Source organism: Galeopterus variegatus, unplaced genomic scaffold (genome assembly GCF_000696425.1).
Source record: "Galeopterus variegatus unplaced genomic scaffold, G_variegatus-3.0.2 Scaffold568, whole genome shotgun sequence".
In the NCBI taxonomy this organism is placed as follows: domain Eukaryota; kingdom Metazoa; phylum Chordata; class Mammalia; order Dermoptera; family Cynocephalidae; genus Galeopterus; species Galeopterus variegatus.
This window is the reverse complement of record NW_007726679.1, coordinates 434,521-458,799: the sequence shown is the minus strand read 5'-3', so window position 1 is coordinate 458,799 and position 24,279 is coordinate 434,521. Positions and strand designations below refer to the sequence as shown.

At 34.5% G+C, this 24,279-nt stretch overlaps 1 protein-coding gene across 1 annotated transcript in view; it reads left to right on the top strand.

Annotated features, from left to right (window-relative positions):
* LOC103588404 overlaps positions 1-24,279 on the top strand; it is a 77,772-nt gene that overhangs the window by 52,205 nt on the left and 1,288 nt on the right. The window contains exons 8-9 of the mRNA XM_008570068.1: positions 7,040-7,177; positions 9,809-9,927. Coding sequence (XP_008568290.1) covers positions 7,040-7,177; positions 9,809-9,927 — 257 coding nt within the window. The remainder of the gene's footprint in view (positions 1-7,039; positions 7,178-9,808; positions 9,928-24,279) is intronic.

Here is a 24,279-nt window from a genome sequence, read left to right as displayed (position 1 = left end):
ATGTACCAGATATATTAATAAGCTGTAATTGTTTAAGAAAGTCTTTGCTTCCTTTTGTGCTATAGGATCTGGTCTATTTGCTCTATAGGTCAATGTACCTAGAAAACATAACTTCTTTAGAAAACTCAACTTGTGGCAACCTAATCCAGAAAGTCTGTTTATAGAAACATAACTTCTAGAAAACATAACTTCTTTAGAAAACTCAACTTGTGGCAACCTAATCCAGAAAGTCTGTTTATCAATTTATACTTAGGAATCTGTCCTTTCAGTAAAGAATGATTTTTTTCCAGATGAATTATGAAAAGCATTTTAAACATGTCCCAAAAGAAGGAACAATTCTTTTGTTTTTCTTAGCTGACAAGCTCTGTGTAAGATTGTTGTTCATTTCAGCTGCATAAGCTTTAGCTTTTGAGCATATTAAAATCAAAATCAAAAGGCATACAGGGATAGAGATGTCCAAAGAAAATAGGACTTTCTATCAACTGCTCTGGGCCCTTTACTCCTAAGACACAATGGAAAAGACACATTGCCCCAACCTGCTCTTTTAAAATTTCTCTATGATACCCATTCGATCTCTCTGTTACATCAAAATTTATACTGGAAATACTGGTGTTTCAAGAAACATATGAATCTTAAATAGTATAATTATAAAAACAGAATCAAATAACTATTTGTAATCCTCTCTGTTTTTGAGTAAATTTAGAAAATAAAAGTGAAGTGTTGTACTAATTAATGGTTTTTATATTTTATGTTCATCTGACATTAAATTTTATTTACCATTTGTCTGATTCTGTTGGCATTCCTTGTTAGGTTTTTGATGTAGCATTATTTTCCTGCTCAAAAAACTTTTATGTCTGGCTGTTGCCTACCGAAGTTCCAAGTTCTCTCCTGGCTTTCATCCATCTCTATGATTCTTTTCTCACATATCCCCACTCTTAACTTACATAATTTTCTCCTTTTCCTAATCCTTTCTGTATCCTAAACTACAGTCAGAACAAATAAATTGTGTGTATAACATACCTTTAACCTTGGTATATTTGTGCCATGGCTGTGTTGTTCTTTGCCTGAGATAAACCTCCAACCATTACTATTCCTCGCTTCTTAAGGTTTTACTCAACTCCTTCTTCCATGAAGCCTCCTCAGATCCTCCACTAGGAATTAATCCAATTATTTTGCACTCTCAGAACTCCTTTTCATCCTTTGAAAATTGTTCTTAGCGTTTGTGTTTTAGTATAGGCATTTACTTTTGTGTCTTTCTCCTCCGCTAAATTGAGATTTCTTTGGGCTCAGACATTATGTCTTATTCACCTTTGTATTTCTCAGAGCTGGAACAAAGACTTGAATGTAGAACAAGTGCACAATGCATTTTTGATGAGTGGATTTTTTTGTTTGTTTAGCTATAACCTATCTTTCAAGGCTGACTATTCTCTAATATGTTCTTTGTGTGTTAGCCAAGCCAGATTATTCATTTGTTGTTTTTTGAAAGCTCTCCATGCTTTCTGTTATTATGCTCATGTGGATCCCTCTGCTTGGAATTCAACCTCTCTTTTTTTCTTTGTTACCAGCCCCTGGCCTTCTCTGTCACCTCTGTGCCATAGCCTTGCAGCCTTGCACGGAATCTGGCATATTGTTGGCATTCAATAAATACTGTTGAAATCCTGCCCGTCGTTCTAGCCCTCTCTTACTTGTGACTGCTTCATGAAATCTTTCTTTACCCAAACCCCATCCCCAAATCAGATATGATGATTCTGGCCTTGATACCTCCATTGAATCCCTTCTGTGCCATTTACAATGACATTGAACTAGACACTGTTCCCCTTACAATATACTTTTGCATGTTTTAAGTCAACAAGCCTCCAAGTTTGGGTGCATTTCAGGTTCTATTTGGGTAGATGGGGGAGAATGATAGATTCCACTGGGAATGTTGGGATCAAATCATGTAGGGTCTTAACTCAACATTAGGGATTCTGGTGGTTGTACTGTTGAACATAAGGAGCCATTGGAAATATTTCAGCAGAGGCAAGATCTATTTTGATTCTTGTGTTAGGAAGATAATTCAGGAGGTCTTTGTCTTATCCTCTCTGCTAGACTGAAAATTCTCCAAGGGCAAAGGGTATGCTGATCTTCCTTGCCTCCACTGCAGTACTAGATGCTCAGAGTTAGTTAACTTGAATTGAATTCACTAATTAGCTCATTTGATAGAGACCAGCTCAAACCTGAAAATAAAATTGGATATCAAAAAGATATCAGAGAAAAGGAATCCAGAGGAGGCTTTTCTCTTTCCTTTGATGTCAAAGTGGGACTTTACAAAATAACCATATTTAATAATGTTGAAAAATGAGATAATACTGATAGTATATCATTATTAATTGTTTTTAATGATTTAGTGAAAATGAGAAACACACATCTTAAATAAATGTTTGTACCCTATTGTATTTTTGGTAAACTAAAATGGTTTTGAGTAAAATTATAGTCCAACCAAAATAGTAATGTAAGAAAGCAAAAATTTAATAAATCAGCTAGTAAAGAGAAGCTTTCAAAGAAAAATGGCCCTCCTTTAGCTATAAAACCTCTAAAATCCTTTCAGAAAAATGTCTCCAATTATTTACAGAAAGGTGATCAGTGCGTTGGGAACAGTAATTTAATGACCTGAAAAGGAGCACTTTTAAAGATGGATTCAGGAAAAGGTGACAGATATCTATAGGGCATTTTATTGTAAAATCTTGCTGCTCATTGAGGTAAAGAAGATACTAAGAGGATTACAACAGAGGTTGAGGCAAGGGAGGCAAAAGCCGATATTCTTGATGCATACGTTTTAAAATTGGCTTGAGATAGATATATCAGTGCCCAACCCCTGACTGTTCTTTTAAATCTCTTATTGACAAGTAAAACCTTTCCTACAGAGAAAAATTTGGAACATATAATCCCCATTTGTAATGTGGGAGACAGATATAACCCTGACAATTACAACCTGTTGCTCTTTTATCCATTTCAAAAATAGATTTGGAATCTACTACAAATTGACAATTTGGCAAATATATCTTTCAGCAGCTCTCTATTGTTACTTAAATTGGCAACATTTTTATATTGACTCAGTTGAAGGGCAATGAAATTATATGTTTCCGTGAAATGGATGAGATTTAAACTTCTTGGTAGTTAATATAAAAAACATTTCATGAGGAGAATACCTTGAGGAATGCTTGGTTATGGGAAAACATAGCAGAAAAATGGACTTCAGTGTTTGGCAGGTCATTTATTCTGCCAAAATGAAAAGGAAATTTATTCTGATCCTAGCCTCTTAATACCTGGCTTCACTGTCATTAGCAGGACACTAGTGACAACTTTCTGTATGGAAACAGCAAGAAAAACACCTAGTTATGATTTTAGAATTATGGCATACTTGTTACAAGTTAACTTGTAAATTCAGCAGTTATGGGTGCTAGCAGAATACATCCTTAACTGCTGAATTACTGTATATTCTGGTATTATTCTTGTCACAAAGGAGGCTGGGAAAAGAAAAACAATTCTATTTCTTTGGAGAGAAATTATTTATATACTGGAGAAAATAGAAAATTTTAGTTTAAATTTTGAACTGATTGCCATTAGCATAGGACACAGGACTTTAAATAAAATCCCAAGTTCTTTCCTTATTTTTGGACCAATAATTGAAAATTATATGAGGATTACATGCTTATATCTTAGATATTTTGCACTGCTGGGTTGCATAATTATGTATTTGCTGATATTTTCTGCTTTCAAACTTTTCCATTTCCTGGCCTTAGAGGTGGGTGTATTATCGGCTATGGAGTTAGGAAATAGAAATAAGAAGAAAGAATAGCAAGGGCACGAGGAAAGAGATTTTACTACATTTCTCACAGTTTGACTTTAATTTGTGCACAAAATTGTCTGGGTTGCATAATTATGTATTTGCTGATATTTTCTGCTTTCAAACTTTTCCATTTCCTGGCCTTAGAGGTGGGTGTATTTATCGGCTATGGAGTTAGGAAATAGAAATAAGAAGAAAGAATAGCAAGGACACGAGGAAAGAGATTTTACTACATTTCTCACAGTTTGACTTTAATTTGTGCACAAAATTGTTTAACTTGGTCCTAAATGCATTATCAAAAGTTAAAATCTTATAAAATCTCTATGTAGCAAATCATTTGTTGAGAATGAAGGTAGTAATTTATCAACTTCTTCTTTCAAGAAAAATTTTATTGTCTTGTGCTCTGTTCCTCAATAGATCTGCGAGAGAAGACTGTAGTGGTTCTCTCATTATTTTAAATTTGCACACAAATATTGAAGGCTACTCTACTTCTCTTAGTCATTTGAGGAAAAAAAATTAAACAAGAAGTTTTAACTGGCTCAGCATGTGTATGCATCATTTTTATCATTGACTATTTCTATCTATATTGTCACAGTTTATTCAGACAAATAAAATTATAATGATTATTTAGAGAGAGCTATGTATATAGGTATTCAAAAGAATGAAAGACAACTTCCTTTTTGATTCTCAAGAAGATTTAAAAAGGGTTTCTATTGACAAATATGAGAGTATGTATTTATGTATCAGTCTCAACATAAATGCTTTTATACACGTGTGTGCACACATATATATGGCATATTATGTTGCAGATTGTCACAACACTTTTTTTTCTGAATTCCAGTTTTCACAATCTCCCCATCCTTATAAATGTTTGGTCTAAAGCTAAGCTATTAGATTAAACTAAAAAGATGAAGTCTTTGCCAAAAGCGAGATTTTGAAGGAAATGTCCAGCTCTACGGCTACAGCCCAGAACGTGGGGCTGCCTTACCCAGCCTTTGTGTCACTTGGGTTTAGCACCACCCCAGCCTCGGTGTGGCTTTACTTTACTTCTTTGAAGACTAGATTTTAAAATATTGTTATTTTTATCGGGCTTTGTTCCACAATGACCTTTTGCTATGTGCCTCCTGAGAAATTTGTTTCTTTTCATATAAATAACAAAGTGTCAAAATGTATTTGCTGAAATAAATATTTCAAAAGAAAAAAGAAAAAAAAAAGAAGGTGAAGTAACAGAAGAAAAATGTAGTGGCTATTGTCAGTTTTAAGTGTATGAGAACCCTAGACTTGGCAAGAATTTGGTTTTTTTTAATAACACAAAATGAAGCTGAGTTTGTGGGCCTGGCTTTGTCTGCTCTATGCAGAATCACTTGGGAACTGTCCAGCAAAATATCTCTTCAAGAACAGCATGGTGTTAATACTGGGTGCCAGCCCAAGGCAGAGACAAAGGACCCCTTCGCTCTTCACCAATAAGCCAACTGTTAAAAGATTAAACCATGTTGTGGAGATAACAAGAGTTTAGGCGCTGGCAGCAGGTGCTGTACAAAGAAGCAGTTGGCAGTACAGTTCTTCTGTCTGACTAATTCCAGTCAAAACAATCTTCTGCCCAGTTACAGAGGGGAGTTTTGAGTGTGATGGCAACTTGGAGTTAGGAGGTTGAGCAAGAGTGCTACTTTAAATGCTGAGTCCTGTGGTGGATGGATTAGTAGAATATAGTTTATCATTGTTCAGAAACTGTGGGGGATTCCCCTCCGGAATCCAGCCACTACTGGCTACTGGGGAATACACAAAGAGCTGTAAGTCAAATCTGCTTTAGGTGGTGGGATTGCTGTATTTTTAATTTTTTTGTTTTCACATATAGGAGTCATATGACATTTTCTTCTCTTGAGAAATGACTATCTTCCAGTATAGAATAATTACCAAATATATTAGTTGTACACTTATGTAATTGCCTGATCACATTTGTAAAATATTGCCTTTGAAATTGTCATTTAATTTTGTGTATTTTGAAAAATAATTTTCTATTTAACAAATGCCTAGTATTAGCACAGATATAGAATGAACTTTTCAGTATTAGAAAATAATCTAAATTGTTATTGAAACAATGTCATTTTGGGGGCTTAAAGCATAAATTGGCATATTCCTGTAATTATATACAAATAAATATTGGTACTCAATGACTTAGAGCGATTGCTCAGGGAAACTGATCATATAATTTAGGAGATAAAATTTATTAAGTATGATGTAATAGAATTCCTACAGGTGATGTGAGTGCCTGGTAATTTGACAATCATATCTAAGTGAGAAGTGCTGGAAGGTTCAAAATATCTTTAATGTTTGTAATCTGATAAAGAGCACGGAGTTATGTAATCTGATAATGAACATGGGAAACACGGATGCAGTGTCTTCCCCTTCAGGCCCCTCTTGTCCATCCCCACAGCTGTCTCTAAGGTCTCAGCTCATATCCCTTTATTGTTAGGAGATTCTATGGACTTCCAGCTGTTTTCCCTGTCTTTGATGTCTCCATTCTGCAATCCACTATGTCTACCCTTTCCAGACCAACCTTCCTAAAATGTGCTGTAATCTAGTCCCTTCTGCTTGAAAGCTTTCACTGGTTCCCTACTGTCCACCTAACCTCATAGCCTTACACTTGGCACTTTCTACAGTTTGGCCAAATGTGCCTTTTGAGCCTACCAACAAATCCTAAGACACAGTGATTAAACTTTCTTCACTTTACTTGTAATACCTTTTTATTGTTCATTATTCCTGTCAAACTGTCTCCATCCTTCCAGGCCTAGTTCGCTGTTACCTCTTTCAAGATGCTCCACTGTTTGGTTACTCCAGCAGAAATGAGCCTACCATGTTTTGAAATCATTTGTATGGATCTTAACATGAAATTATGAGACAGAGAGAGCGAGAGAGAGAGAGAGCAAGAGAGAGAGAGAGAGAGAGAGAGAGTTATTGCTTCTACTCTGTTGTGTCTCTTTTGGGCAGGAAATATATTTTATAATATCCCATACTACACATTCTAGGGTCTCACATATCACAGTTGCTGCCCAACAAATATTGATGGAACTGAATTAAAGGGGATTGAGCACTACTTTTTGAAAATAGATCTTCTTAATCAGAATATATAATACCCCAGAATAACTTAAGTGTGCTGAGAAAGGTTAACTTTCAGACTATGAGTTTAAAATGCATACTTCTTCTCATGATTAGGTGGATCCCAACGTTGTTCTTCATGCCTCTGTTTCTATTGGAAAGCGGAGTTCCTCAAGTAGTGAGGGTGGGAGCAGTGAGAGTCAGATTGCACCATCGACCCTGTGGCCTGCAGCCAGTGTGTGGCTGATCACAAAGGTACCTAAGAGTGTCTGCTTTTGCAGAATGACTTCCGCAAGTTCACTGGCTCAGTGTGCTGCTCCAGCACCTGGTGCCCTCATGCACATGAGCATGCAAGTGAGAGTGTGACCAATTGTTGGCTGTTGTGAATGCTTCTCTGCTCTTGGTATTGTCTAGTCTAGAGGACTTCTGTAGATCCCCAAGTGAACGTTCAATTCACTTTTAGACATGCTGATTAGTTCATACTTTCGGAGTATATTTAAAGTGTGGGGCTTATTTGTAGTCCACAGACTCGTCATTTTCATGAGATTTGTCTGAACGTCATTTGCTTCCACTCCTAAATCTTCATTGTTGAGTCTCACTACCTCAGCTTCACTGAGCCTGGTGGATTAGCACCATAAAATGACTTTGCATATGGTCTTAGCAAGAACATAATTTTAAAAGAAACTCATTGTGCTCACTGGCTGAGCGTGGTGCAGACAACACCATGCCAAGGGTTGCAATCCCCTTACCAGTCAAAAAAAAAAAAAAAAAACAACAAAAAGAAACTCATGAGTGTAAAATGTGAACAATGCCTAGCATGTTTTATACCTGTGTATCTACAATATTTAATTTTTTACTTTATTATTATATTATTGGATCTGACTTAAGTGAGAACATATAATTGCTCTCCGCTTTCTTCTTACTATTGAAATGTGTCTTATAAATAGGTATTTTTATCTGAAAAGAGATGGTATATCTCATATCTATCCTTCTTGTGCATGTCTTTTGCTGCTTTTTGGCACTTCTGTGAATGGGAAATCACCTAGTCAAGTTTGGGGTAGTGGGGAGAGATTGAAACTATTTTCTCAAATAAAATTTTGGTTTGCCTTTAATCATTGTTCTTTGATTCACTAAGAGTTAAAAACAAACATATAGAATAATTAGGATACAAAGGTACTAAGAGTTGATATTCACTGTATATACCAAAGCAGAATGAGGTTAGATGAGATATTCCTGAAATCTGACTCTATCAACTACCAACCCTTTTTACATTTTATTTTGTTTCTGATTTAATAATAATAATTATCTATCATTTTGTTGACATCTACTATGTGTCAGACATTATGTTAGGCAATTTATGTGAATTTATTATTTCATTTAATGTTATGAAAACTGTGCAGGTTTTCATTATATAGCTGAAGAAACTGAAGTTAGTAAGTAGCAGAGGAAGGGTTCTTGGTCTGTCTGACTTCAAAACTCAAGCCTTTTAATGCAATATGAAATAACTGCTCTATGCTGACCATTCTGTGAACATGATGGAAGTGTTTGAGTCTTAGCGCTACTAGTGAATAGCTGTGTGACAGCAGGCAGGTCATGCACGGTATCTGGGCCTTAGTCTTCTTATGTGAAAAGAGTTGGACCAATTGATATGGAAGGTCCTTTCTAGATCTCATAATCTCTAATTTCATGGTATCTATTTCTGGAATTTCGTGATACCAGAAAACCTGCTCAGTTATCTAAATTTCCTCAAAAATAATTGAAATGCTTAATAAAATAGGATAGTCTTGGAGGTAGATAGATTGAAACTAGAATCTCTTGTGTGACCTTTGGAAAGTTACTTACCTGCCCTAAATTATTGTTTCCTTATCTATAATATGGAGTTAGTCACACCTTCCTTGCACAGTTGCTGTGAAGATGAAATGAGAAAGCATGTGTAAACTTCAAGCATGGTATCTGGTATACAGAAATTGCTTGATAAATGACGGTTGTCTTTCCTCACCCCAAGTAGTTCTTTTTTCTGTACAGAGAAGCGTATTCAAATGAGAATTCCATTCAGTGCTTATTAGAATCAAAGCTTTTAGAAATATTTTTCCTAAGTCATTGTATGTTTCTTTTCCACTCAACAAACACATGAAAAATAAAAGTTACATGCTGAAAAGAAAAAAAATTGAAAATCTTTTTAGATTGAATTTCCTCTTCCTTTTTGAAGAATAAATCCTTTCACCTGTCAAGATAGAGAATTTTGCATGTCATAAAATTTTGGATCCCCAGTATGTATAAATGTATTTCTTAGTCATCAGTTATTTAAAATGTTGTGTTGATTCACTAGGTAAGAAAGTGGTTAAGTGACCATTCAAACAATATTTCCAATTAATTTCCTTGTCAGAGAATACTAACATCTAAAATAAAAGCAGTTTGCAAACCACCTTAAAATGTTTAACCTGTGGTAATTAGACTCAGAGTAAAACTTTAAATTGATACAAAGGTTAAGGATTTGTTTCAATTTTTTCAGTTCACTGAACTTTTTTTTCCCTGTGCATACATATTTCAAGTAAGCTCTGTAGTTATAACTATGGCAAATGACACGTGATAGACCCCAAATCACTGCACTGTGAAATATGCACAGAAAAAAAAGAACAAATGAAGATATCAAGGTCTGTTTTATTTTGCGCTGAACTGTAAAATGCCACCCTTGTCGGACAGAAGATTACTGATTCTGAGCAGGGCTCACTGACTGCTAAGTTGTGGGTAGTGTTTCACTTTCGGCAACTGTTAATATCCGGGGTTATCCAGGCATAATGACCTCACTGTTTGTGACACATTGTTGAATTTTATGGTTCTTTTAACTTATTTAGACCTTTCTCCCCCTTCTCTATTCATTGGAAGACTGGAATGATCCTGAGCCGCGCAATAACTCAGGGCTGCCTAGCTATTGGTCATCCGATAAGAGTCAAGACCGCTGAGGGAACATCAATGGAAGGATATAAATTAATCCTACAGAAAAGGTAATGCTTATACAAGATAATAAATGCTAATTTCAAGAATTCTGAACAGTTAAATCACGATGCCTCCTGACTTAGATGGAATATTCATTATGCATTTACCTTTGTGTTCATAATATCAATGTTAATTTTCTAATTAAAAATAGGCTTGCAAATGTATGTTACTTAGTTTGGTAGTGTTTTAAAAATATTTTTTTAAAAAGTGAAATGTTGGCCTTCAATATGTATCTATGTTGTAGACAAACTGCTGCTTTACTCTGTAATTATCAGAACTCGTTTCTTTACATATGTCTTAATTTCTAATTAAAAACTTAAATTTCCATGTGTACTATTAACCTTTTCTCCATCTTCTGAATATAAAATATTAAATTGTGAAAGAAAAATCACAGAGACAAGAGAAAAAAAGCTGCTGACTTTTAAGGGGCCATAGTATCCTCTGTTTATTTTTCTGACTTGGGAAGATACAGTTACACATAAGAAATAGATTTTAAAAATTAGCAGTGAGGAAGAAAGTTTATTTATCTCCAACAGTCTGGTAGCGTTGTTTCCTAGACACTTTCTTTTTTCTTCTTTATCTTTTGATTTTACCTAGTGTTGACAAAAACAAGTCCTATTGTATTTCAGGACTTAGAAAGCCATTATCCAATGACTTCTGGCTGGATAGGCAGTTAGACAGTGCTTAAGGATAAAACCAGAACTAGTATATTTAGGCATCAGAGAAGCTAGCCCAGATTATGAATACAGAAGGGATATTTTCTTTAACATGTGAAGCAAGCAGACTGTCCAACAGGTATAAGAATATCACATAATGATTAAGAATGTTATCTACAGAGTGAGATCCCCAGATATAAATCCTGGCTGTACCTGTTACTCTAACAATAACAAAAAATTCTGAGGTGGCCACTATTCTAATTTCTTTATACTGCATTATCACATTTAATACTCACAACAACATGACAAGGTAGGTATCATTATTATTTTTATAGGAGAGGAAATTGAGGTAAAAGAAGTTAATCACTTGCTCAAGGTCATACCTACTAAGTGGTTGGGCAGGAATACAAAGCTAAATAGTCAAACTTTATAACCTGAAAGTAGATTCATAGCCACAACACTACACTGCCTATAAGTTAAAGTCCAGTCAGACAATTGCCAGTGAGTGCCAAGTGTGGGAACAGATACCTCAGTGGATAAATGGAGTACATCAATCAATAAACCCAGGAAGAAGAGAAAGGAAGACAGTAGTTTGGCACTGTGCAAACTGGCCAGGGCTAGTAGGGTCCTAAACATATAATTCCTAAGGAAGGGAAGACAAACCCAAAGCAAGTCCCAGTTTGATGTTGGCTGTATGTGAAGTGGGCAAAATGATTTCTGGAGCAGAGTCAGTGCTATAAACTGGAGACACAGCACGTTTTAACTTGCAGTGACAATGACAATGCCAAGCCATGGAACGTGGAGTCAGAGCTTCTTCAGCTCCTTTAGCTCACAGTTATAATAAAGAAAAAAACACAATCAGTTGTAACTGACCCAGATGTTACAAAGAATTACTGGAAAGGACATCAGAACAGTTGTTTTGATTGCATTTTGTATATTCAAGAAACTAGAGGAAAGATTGAACATGTTAAGTAAAGACACAGAAGATATGAAAAGACTCAAAGCAAGTTTTTAGAGATGAAACTACAGTGTATGAAACTCAACATCTGCTGAACATGACCAGTGGCAAATTAGACAATATGGAAGAAAATATTAATGAACTTAAAAAGATAGCAAAACTGGGCCAATCCCATGGCTCACTCGGGAGAGTGCGGCGCTGGGAGCATAGCGGCGCTCCTGCCACGGGTTCGGATCCTATATGGGGATGGCCGGTGCACTCACTGGCTGAGCGCGGTGCGGGCGACACCAAGCCAAAGGTTGTGATCCCCTTACCGGTCACAAAAAAAAAAAAAAAAAAAAAAAGATAGCAAAACTATTCACAATGAAAATCAGAGAAGAAAATACTGTTAAAAAAAAAAAAGAACAGAGAATCAATGAGATGTGAGAAACTTCATATGGCCTTGTTTCTGAGTATTTAGAGTCTCTAAAAGGATCAAGCATGGAACAGAAAAATATTGGGAGAAGTAGTGTCTGAAAATTTTCCAAATTTTGTGAGAATTATAAGCTACAGATCCAAGAAGCTCAACAAATTTCAAATACATGAAATGCAGAGAAATAAAATGAAGTCACATCATAATAGAATTGCTTAAAATCAGTGAAAAAGATAAAATCTTAAAAGCAGACAGAGAAAAGACACATTATTTACAAGAGAAACAAAGATAAGACTAACAGCAGATTTCTTCTTGGCAACATGCAAGTGAGGAGACACTGGAAGAATATCCTTAAAATACCACAAGGGGGAAAAAACCTGTTAATAAAAAAATCTTTTCCCAGTGAGAATATTATTTAAAAAGTAAGGCAAAATAAAGACCTCACATATTCACAGGCTGAAAGAATTCATCACTAGCAGACTTTCTGTATTAGTCTGTTTATGTTGCTTATAATAAAATACCTGAAACTGGGTGATTTATAAAGAAAACAAAATTTATTACTCACAGTTTCTGAGGCTGGGAAGTCCAAAGTCCATCTGGTGGTGGTGACAGTGACTCAGGGGTCTCACATTGCAAGATAGTGGAAGCAGAGAGAGCAGAGAGAGAAAGACAGACTCTCCTCTTCTTTTAAAGCTCTCAGAACCACAGTCCTGACCACCATTTTTAATCTATGCACTACTGCACGGTCCTACAATCCAATCACCTCTTCAAGTCTCCACTTTTCAGTTACCATAATAGGATATCCTGCCCTCCTAACAGTCACAGTGGGGTCAGGTTTCTAATACTGAAAACTTGGGAAACACAACTCAAGCTTCAGGGAGTTTTGGGAGGACATAATTCAATCCACTACACTTTCACTACAATGTCAAAGGAAATCCTTCAAGCAGAAGAAAAATGATACCAGCAAGAAATAAAGAGCGCTGGAAATGGTAATTATATAGGTAAATAACAATGTTACTAATTATTATTTAAGTCTCTTTAAATCATAACTGATTATTTAAAGCAAAAGAAAATTTAAATATTGTGGAGATAATAATATGTAGAAGCAAAATGTATGATGGAAATAGCACAAAAGCTAATAGGAGAGAAATGAAAAAAGATTGTTATACTGTTTATCAAATGGTATAATATGAACTGAAAGTAGTCTGTGATAAGTTAAGGATGTATAATCAGTGAAGAAACTACTAAAATAATGTAACAAAGAGTTATGGCTAACAAACCAGAAAAAAGAAAATGAAATAAGAAAAAATAATCCAAAAGAAGATAGATAAAGGAAGGAAGGGGAACAAAGAACAGAAATAGAAAATAAATAACAAGATGGTAGATTTAAATCCACCTGTATCATTAATCACATTAAATGTGACTAATCTGAACATCCCATTTAAAAGTCAGACATTGTAAGATTAGATAAAAAAGCAAAATTTATCTATATACTATTTATGAGAAACCCTCTTTAAATATAAAGACACAAATAGGTTAAATGTAAATGCATGAAAAAATATATACAATGATAAAACTAATTCAGAGAAAACTGGAATTTCTCTGAATTATCTGGAATTATCTGTCTGGAATGGCTATGTTACTAATAGAAAAAGTAGACTTCAGTAAAAAGAATATTACCAGGGGTAAAAGAGGGTCATTTCTTAATGATTAAGTGGCTGATTCATCAAGGGAACATAATAATTCTAAACATTTATTTACCTAATGACATGGATCTAGAAAACATGAAATGAAAACTGGTAGAACTGTAAGATGAAACAGAAAACTCTACAACTGTAGTGAGCTATAACAATATTCTCTTTCAATAATTAATAGAACAAGTAGAAAAATATCTGTAAGGATACAGAAGACTAGAACAACACTGTCAACCAATTTAACCTAATTGATATTTATAGAATAAAGCACCCAACAACAGCAGAAGGCATATTCTTTTCAAGTGCACAGCGTATTAACTAAAATAGTCTGTATTCTGACCATAAAACAAGTCTCAATAAATTTAATGGAATTCAAGTAATATGAAGTATCTTCTCTGGCCACAATTAAGTTAAATTCGAAATCAATAGCAGAAAGCTTTCTGGAAAACCTCCACATATTTGGACACAACATATTTGGACACATTTCTAAATAACCCATGTATCAAGGATGACATCAAAATGGAAATTAGCAAGTATTTTGAATGGAATGAAAATGAAAATACAACATATTAAAATTTGTGAGATGCTGCTTAAGAAGTTTTCAGAGGGAAATTTATATAAATGCTTATATAAGAAAAAAAGAAAAATATCAAATCAATATCCTCAAATTCTACTTTAAGAAACTAGAAGAGCTAATCAAATCCAAAGTAAGCAGAAAAGAGGGAATAATAAAAGTCAGAGTGGAAATCAATGAAATAGAAAACAGGAAAATAGAGAGAATCAAGGAAATAAAAGTTTTTTTTTTAAAGATCAAAGGAACTGATATACTTCTAGCCAGATTGTTTAGGAAATAAAGAGAGAGGACACAAATTACCAGTATCAGGAATGAAAGAGGTGATTTATACAGTTATTAAAAGGATAAGGGAATATTTTGAAAAACTAAGTGCCAATAAATTTGTCAGCTTAAAATATAAGGATCAATTCCTTTAAAGGATACAAACTACCAATGCTCATTCAAGAATAAATAGGTAAGCTGAATGACACTATATCTCTTAAAGAAATTGAATTTTTATTTGAAAACCTTCCCACAAGGAAAATCCAGTTTCAGATGGCTTCCCTCCCTTCACTAGAAATGCTACCAAACATTTTGGAAAAAATAGTACCAATTCTACACAATGTCATCCAGAAAATAGAAGAAGAGGGGATACTTCCCAGCTGATTCTAGGCCGGCATTATTCTGATAACAAAAAATAGACAAAGGAAATGCTACCAAACATTTTGGAAAAAATAGTACCAATTCTACACAATGTCATCCAGAAAATAGAAGATGAGGGGATACTTCCCAGCTGATTCTAGGCCGGCATTATTCTGATAACAAAAAATAGACAAAGACATTATAGGAAAAGAAAATAATAGATCAATATCTCTCATGAATATAAATTCAAAAATTTCTTAACAATATTTTAGCAAGTTGAATATAACAATATATAAAAAGATAATATATCATGACCGAGTGGGATTTATCCCAGGTATGCAAGTTTGGTTTAACAATAATTAACTCAAAATGGATCATAGACCTAAATATAAAATCTAAAACTAAATATTTTAGATGGAAACATAGGAGTAAGTATTTGTGACCTTGTATTAGACAAAACTTTCTTAGATATGACACCGAAAGCATGATACACGTAAATATAAATTGACAAGTTGGGCTTCATCAAAATTAAGAATTTCTCTTCTTTGAAAGATAGATCTACCATATGACCCAGCTATCCCACTGCTGGGAATATATCCAAAGGAATGGAAATCATCAAGTCGAAGGTATACCTGTTCCCCAATGTTCATTGCAGCACTCTTTACAATAGCCAAGAGTTGGAATCAGCCCAAGTCGAAGGTATACCTGTTTCCCAATGTTCATTGCAGCACTCTTCACAATAGCCAAGAGCTGGAATCAGCCCAAATGTCCATCATCGGATGAGTGGATACGGAAAATGTGGTATGTCTACACAATGGAATACTACTCAGCTATAAAAATGAATGAAATACTGCCATTTGCAACAAATTAAGTAAAAAATTAAGTAAAATAAAACACACACACTGATTGGACAATAGGAGTTAAAAACTGGTGATCCATAGATTTTGTTTGGCCTGTACATGGATGGACCTTGAGAGAATTATATTAAGTGAAACGAGTCAGGCAGAGAAAAAGAAATACCACATGTTCTCACTTATTGGTGGGAGCTAAAAATAAATAAATAAATTCACTCACACAAAAAATAACTGGGGGGGTGGGGTGGTGGAAGAAGATATAACAACTACAATCCTTTGAAGTTGTTACAACAAGCAAATGGAAAGGACATTGTTGGGTGGGAGGGGGGAGAGGGAGGAGGGAGGGAGGTTTTGGTGACGGGCCATAATAATCAACCACATTGTATATCGACAAAATAAAAATTTAAAGAAAATAAATAAATAAATAAAAATAAAAATATATTTCAGCAAGTGGGGCTTTTTAATGCAGAGAAAAAAAGAGAGAAGAAAATTTGCCAAAATTTTAAACAGGACTATCTGTGGGTGATGGAGTTTATTTTGTGTTTCTTAAATTTTCACAATAGGCATGTTTACTTTTATAAGCAGGGTTTAAGAGATGTTCAAAACCTTTTCATAGTAATTTTTGGGAACAACTGCTTCTGTTTAAAAAATAAAGATGTACATTCTGGACCCAGAAAAAAAAAAAAAAAGAAAGAAAGAAAGAAAGTATTAAGAGAATGAAAAACAAGCCACAGACAAGGTGAAAATTTTTGCAGATCACGTATATTTGCAAAATACATACACACACACAAAACTCAAGAAAACATGAGCAGATAAATGATTTGAACAGGTACTTTAACAAGGCAGATATACAGTTGCATACGAAAACATACTCAACATCATTAATCATTAGGGGGATGCAAAACAAACCTACAATGAGTTATCACTACATATCTGTTAGAATGTCTAATGTTTAAAAGACTGGTCATACCATGGTCATGGTATGGTCATGGTCATGGAGAGGATGTGGCACAACTAGAACCCTCACACATAGTTGGTGAAAATATAAAATTGTTCAGTAACTTTGGAGAAAAGCTCTTACTTTTGTAAAATATTAAACATTTATCTACTTTATGACAAAGCCATTCTACTAGAAATTTACCCAGAGGAAATGACAAAGACTTGTACATGAATGTCCATGATGGCTTTATTCCTAAAAGCCAAAAGAAAAAACTGGAAACAATCCAAATGTCCATCCATAGGTGAATAGGTAAATTATCATATATCTATACAATAGAATATTACTCTGCAATAAAAAGGAATAAATTCTTGAAATATGCAATAATATGGATGAATCTCAAAGTAATTATTCTGAAGGAAAGGAGAAAAACCAAAAAAAGTACATATTGTTTGATTCTATTTACATACAGTTTTAGGAAATGCTATCTAATCTGCAGTAATATAAAATGGATCAGTGATTGGAGATAGGAAGGTGGGGAGGGACGGGGGGAGGGATTACCAAGGGGCACAAGGAAACTTTGGGAGTGAGTTTTTTGGGGTGATGGATATGAATATGTTCATTATTCTGATTGTTGTGATGTTTTCACAGGTATATAAATATTTCAAAATTTATCAAATTTTACACTTTAAATATGTGCCTGTCAATTTTACAATATTGCATAATATCGTATGTCAATTATTTTTTAATAAAACTTTTAAAAAGACTAAAATACTAAGAAAAAATAAACAATAAAAATGATGAGTAGGGAATGACTAAGTGGTTACTTTTGAGGGAGATGGGGAAAGAAGGCCTTGCTCAGTAGGAAAGTTGATCAGTGGTCTACGTTGGGAGATAACATAGCTTGATGGGCGTACTCATCATCCCCAGGGCTCTCTCTGGGCACACTGGAGACTGTAAGTAGTGTGGCATGTCATCAGATGACCTGGTCTTGGCCTATTGAGGTCTGCTTCCTACTCTGGCCAAGATTGTCATGGAATTGAGAGGGGCTGAAATGGAAGACTCAGTGTTCTTATTGCCTAGAGATGAGCAAGCTTTGGCAAGGAAAGAGATAATAATTTTTAAAGAACCATTGTAAGTTTAACTTTAAAAATCTCTATTTACAAGAAAGGATTTTGTTTAATCTAGAAAAGAAGGAAAGAAGAAAGGAAAGTATGGGACTGGATCAAATACATGGAGGGAAGGAAGGATCCCTATGCAAATGAGTATTATTTGCCTTTGTATTGATGCAACTTGCCTTTCTCAGAGCAACAAAATCTACTGTAACGTGAAGGCGAAATAGCAGAAGATTTGGAAAACTAGAGGTTCTCGCTAACTGTGAAGCTATACTTCAGTTTTTAGAAAGCAGTAAAGGCCAAGTTTTTAGCACTTACCTCACCTGTGGATATACACTTTCAAACACATTTATCTTTTCTAGAGCATTAAGTACCTGTGTGACTTATTTTTCAAAGATAACCATATTTCACTTAAAATAACAAATATCCTCATGTTACAGTAACTTCTAGAGACAAAATTTTTCCTTCTTCTCCTAAGTAGTATAATATGATTTTAACAAAGGCTGTGAATCAAGACATAGCCTTTTACATGCTAAAAATAATAGAGCTAGCATTTAAAGTAACAACTTGACAACTCAAAGAATATTGTAAACATATCATGCGTCATTAGCTCAGTTATATCTCATTTGGTGTTAATTATCTTATTCTTCTTCAATATAGCAAGTACTTGCACATATTTTTTCTTTTAATTTTTTTTTGTTATGTGCATCTGACCATTAGTGAAAGAAAGGCAAACCAATAATGTCATTACCAAGTGTCCTGAACCATATCAAAAATCATTTAAAAGAAAAAAAAATTTTTCTTTCCAAAAGATGTTTGGTATGTCTTACAGATAAACCAGTTAAAGTTATTTTTCAGGCCATCAATAAATCTTGATTTTGTTTCATTTTTGTCTTGTGAATGTATAGGATTGGCCTTCAGTGTTAAACTAAAAAATTAAGTAGAATAAAACACACACACTGATTGGATTATAGGAGTTAAAAACTGGTGATCCGTAGATTTTGTTTGACCTGTACATTATTATAATTCCTTTAGTTAGTTGTGAGCCTATAGAAATAGAGAGATTTCACACAGAAAATTACATACTTCTAGCTTTTGTTGAAAAAAAAAACCCCAAAGCAAGGCAGCGCTGGACCTGCATTCTCTCATGATACTGATCGGGTGGGAACCGAGTGATGGAAAAAACCCAAAGCAAGGCAGCGCTGGACCTGCATTCTCTCATGATACTGATCGGGTGGGAACCGAGTGATGGACCGTCCTCTGATTTGCTATATTCTCCACCACTCCCTGTGGCAGCCCTCACACTAGCAACTCTAGCCTGTGTCTACATTTCTATTATCTGTCTGGCCTGTAACTTTTGTATTTGCAACCCCAACATGTAGAATCACTTGATTAATGGTACTGCCATAGAATATTTGTTTTCTACCTATCTTTAGGCTGTAGACTTCCTAAATCAGAATAAATACAGGGCTGAATTTCTAATCTTAAAAATGATCCATAAAAGTACTTTCAGACTCCCATGGAACCCTGTTCAATTTTATTTTTAATTTATTTTTTATATTTAAAAAATTATTTTTATTTATGCATATTTATGCATATTTAGTTGACTATCACTATTTTTGCACAGTATGTGATGATCAAATCAATATTATTAGCATATTCATCATTACAAATCATAATTACTTTTTGTGACCCTTACCCATTTACTCCCTATCCCCCTCCCCCTTTCCCACCTCTAGTAACTATAGATTTGTTCTCTCCTTCTGAAAGTTCAACATTTTATTATGGTCTTTCTTTCTTACTTTATTTCTTAGCTCCCACTTATGAGTGAGGACGTGGTATTTCTCAATTGTAAATAATTTTTTAGCATTTTCCTTATTTCAGTGTTGAACTTTCAGTTGTAGTTTTTTGAATTCACTTTTTTATCCACTTAGGCCTAGCTGGAAATGAAATAACTAGCTGACATTTACCAGACTAGGTTAAAAATGCATACTACTTTAAGGACACCTTTAAGTAGAGCCACCAAATGTAGCTGTATAGTGCTAGGTAATAGCAGCAGACAGAAGTAATATTCACCCTTATAGATAACACCATTAGAAATGTCAACATCAAATACAAAATTGTCTATATATAATTTCACAGTATGTGGATTGCTGAATAAAACTTCTTATCTCTGTTTCTACTGTGTTAAGAATTGTGGAGAGGAATTCTCTTTTCCCTGGTTCTCTAATGTGGATTCTACTTTTGGCTCAGGTAGCACTGGCAAATACCAGAGCCATTTGAGGCTGTCTGGGAAAACAGATTTGTGACTGTGAAACATGGTGACAGTCCTCCTTATAGTCAACTAGAAATAATGAACATCAGCCTGTGAAATTTTCCCCAAACTAAACTGTGGCCATGGGTTGCCATTTTGTCTCTATTATCTAATAAATGGAATATTTCAAAGAATATATACATATATATTTGTATGTATATATGTATGTATACACACACAATATATATGTTTTATAGATTCCCAATAGGATCTATATCTAATTGATATCTGTATATATATCTATATCTACATCTATATCTCTATCATTTATATAGATCTGTACTTGTATATACATGCATGCTTAACAGGGTTACAATTAGCAAGCTCCCTAGGACAGATAATCTTCAATTCCTCACCTATGAAATGAAAGCATGAGACTGAATAGTCTTGGAAGTTACATGCTTTCAGAGAAGGAAGGACTGTGAAGAGCATCTACTCCAAACCCTTCTTTGATAGTAGTAGTCATGGTGGTGGTGGTGTGGTAAAAGTAATAATATTATTATCATTATAAGAAATTCCAAGACCACTAGAGACTAAGTGGTTTACTGAAGGTCATATCTAGTTAATGTCAGATCCAGGAGTAGAACTTAGGTCTTTCATCATTACTTCAGCTTATGTCATGTGATTTATAATTGATTTTTAGATGGAATACTGCTCCTTCTGATTTTTTTATTTTGTTTTTGTTTATTTTAAAAATCTTTTTAACTTGATGCTTGTTGACCAAGAAGAGGAAAGTCATGACAATCATTCTCTAAATCAGTCTCATATGAGCATCATTGCATGTTGGATCTAAGTTTGATTTTTTTTACATATAAAATGTCTTGAAAAATAAACAAATACAATTTTGTGTGAAGAAATTTTATTTTTTAAGGAAGTTACCATAAATTAGAATAATACCTTCTCATCTGGCCTAATCTGGCACTACATGAGAGATTTGTTTTTTAAAACTTTGGTAAAATTTAAAGGTAATGTTTACAGATATTCTAGCAAGCTCCCAGGGCTTAGAGATGGTACAAAACTACATGTTTTTAGTAAAATTTCCTAGGCAAATATATGCTTGAACAGAATTGAAGCTGTGATAAAATTTGACAAATGCTAGGATATTTTCATTTCTTTCAGAATTATTTCTTATTTTCTAAACTAAGGTGTAATTTATGTTTCTTTACACACTCTCAAAGAAGGTCTTTTAGATCCCATAAACAGCAAATATTATATTTAAAGCACTTTTTGTGATGGCCTTACTATCAATTTTTAGGGTAGTAACATTTCGACACTTTATTTACATGTGTATTTATTCAAAGATATCTTTAATCTCCTGTTCTATGCCAGGCACTGTGATTAGCTCTGAGGACACAGGTGATCTCTGCCCTCACACAGTTGCCAGTCTGATGGGCATCTTTCCTGTAGCTTTATTCTTAGGAAAACATGCTATAAATTTAGAAAGTTGGAACTAAAATCAGTGTAATTTATCCTCATGCCAACACTATAGTACAGTAAGAAGACAAAACTGAATTTCACGGGTTTTCATGATTAGCATCAGTATATTAATAACCAATAGCAGATGCCTTATACTTTGAAATATTATCATCATCTATTTTATTTATCTTGAAGAAATATACTCGTAATCATTTACATAACAGGAGGGATTGCTTGTGAGCAATAAAGTTGCACTGACTTATAGCTCTTGCACATTAAAATGATCTAAATATTGTCACAACCCAACACATTTCCATCAAAGCATTACAGCAATCACTGCTTTTTATCTTATTTTTTTTAAAGGAGTGTAGTTCTGAGCTTGAAATTGACAGCCTTGAAGACTAGCATTATTGTTTTTGTTATTTCTTCATTTAGTGGTTGAAATATGAACTTTCTTAGTACCTCAGGAGAAGTTGTTATAGTATGAAACTCTTTGGTAATTATTTTAATACAATTGTATAAAAATATTTATGATTGCATAAGAGTGTATTAAGGCACTGAAATTATGTGTCAAATTATAATCAGTGATACTAAATTCCATTTTCAGTCTTCAAGTTACACAAAATACCTTGTGTTATACTTTTCCGATCTAATTGAGAAGGTGCTGAGCTGAAAGTCAGACACTCTGGGTTCTAGCACCTATTTGGATACTACCTGGTGCTATGATTTTGACCAGTTCACTTTACCTCTTTGTATCTCACTTTATTTATCTATACAATGGGGAATATACCAACATAAACCCTCAATTCTATTTGGATTCTCATAGTCTATGTGTTGTTTTTTAGATAATTGTTATTATCATAATCATAATTTTAGTTCTGGATCCCAGGTCGGAATGAAAAAGCATTTCTTTTCCCTTTTTAGTTACAAAATAAAAAATCCTTAGAAAGACTACTTCCCCCAATACCTCCATCATCCCACCTGATGCTGAAATTGTTTGAGCAACAATTATGATTGTCTAAAGCCTGAAAATGGGATTCTTAGCTTTGCAACCAGGTATGCCCTGAAAGATATTTCATAAAATTTGTTTTACATAAGTATTAGAAGTCTTTATACTTTCTCACGTCTCTGCTTCCCTCTCCTCCATTCTAATTTCTTTTTCTTTTAATAGTGTCATCTTCTCTTTCTTTACCCATATTTGACATCTGAGACTTACCCTGATCACTCTCTTTAACCCCCCACACCATTTCAATCACCAAACCAGTTCTTCGTCTTTAATATTTTTGTATGGGGAAACAAACTGTTTATGCACTTTACTTCTGATACTGGATTGTGGTTGTTGTTTTCACAGCAAGCAATTCTCCAATTCCCTGTGGACCCCAACTGGGGGTTCTACAATTCAATTCAGTTCTGGCACTGTATACCTGGAGTTAGCATTACATCCCACAAGTTCAGGGCTCAGTCTCACAAGACTGCCCCGACTTTTTTCTCTGTGGAGTTGAGGTGCAGCACCCTCCTGTCACACTGATGTGTTCACAAACCTGGAAGCTCTTCAAACACTGTACTTCAGGGATTTTTATGGAGGCATGATTGATTATTAACTCAACCTCCAGCTTCTCTTTCCTCCCCAGAAGATGGAGGGTGGTACTGATAGTTCTAAGTTTCTAATCATGGCTTGGTCTTTCTGGTGACCAAGCTCTCTCCAGGAGCCCACCAAGAGCTGCCTCATTAGAAAAAGGAATGTTCCTATCACCCAAGAAATTTCAAGGGAGATAAGAGCTCTGTGTCAGGAACCCAGGGCAGAGATAATATATTTCTTATTATTTCATAACTTTAAACATTGGATCCTTCTTTTTCTCACTTCTCTCATCACTTTAGTTCAGTTTTTTCTGAAGCCTCGTCTATAGACCACACACATCCACATTCCCCAGAGTTCTTATAATTGGACTCATTTGAAACACCTATTAATGTAGATTTCTGGGCGTCTGACCTTCTGAATTAAAATCTCTGATAGGGGTCTGGAGACCTACATTGTTATCAAACACCCATTTCAACATGCCTCCAAATTCTTCATATTCTCCTATATAGACTGGATATGGGTGAAAGACTAATGTGTACTGAACCATTTTTAAATGGCTGCCTTCACATGTTCTACCCAGATCATATAGCACCTTGCTTTACAATAGAGCATTACCTGACACCTCTTATTCTCAACCTTTGATGTTTCTGTCAAAACTCAGAGGCAGTAGGAAAAGTCTTGTTTAACATTCTGTTACACTTAATTTAATTCATTTTGTCCTACCTTTGTAAGATTTCTAAATATTACTGAATCCATGATTAGTAAATTTAGGCATGATTAGCTTCATCACACTTCAGGTTTTTTTCTTACTCAGACTTGGCTCAGAAAATATGATATTTCCTAATAAAATTTTCTTCTTGTTTCAGAAATAGGTGCCTGTGGTTCCTAATTTTCCATGATATCCTTTTCCATACCATCCTCTTATACTTAATTAAGCCCCTCTCCTTCTGTCTCACAGAGGATATTTTGGGGGCAGACATTTCTATAATCTTGTTGATAGAATTTATTCTCCGAAATTCTTAATCACTGTTGCTATTGGTAATACACATACATAAACATGTATGCACACTGTGCGCACACACACACACCACTTTGAGTACCAGAGCATTGTAGCAGAGAAATTGATTGTATTGGGAAAGGTTTTAGCTGCTGATATAGCCGTGATTATGGCAGAATCCTTAGTAGAGTGTAGGCAGTCTTCCTGACAGGCTATATGGAAAATGATCATTT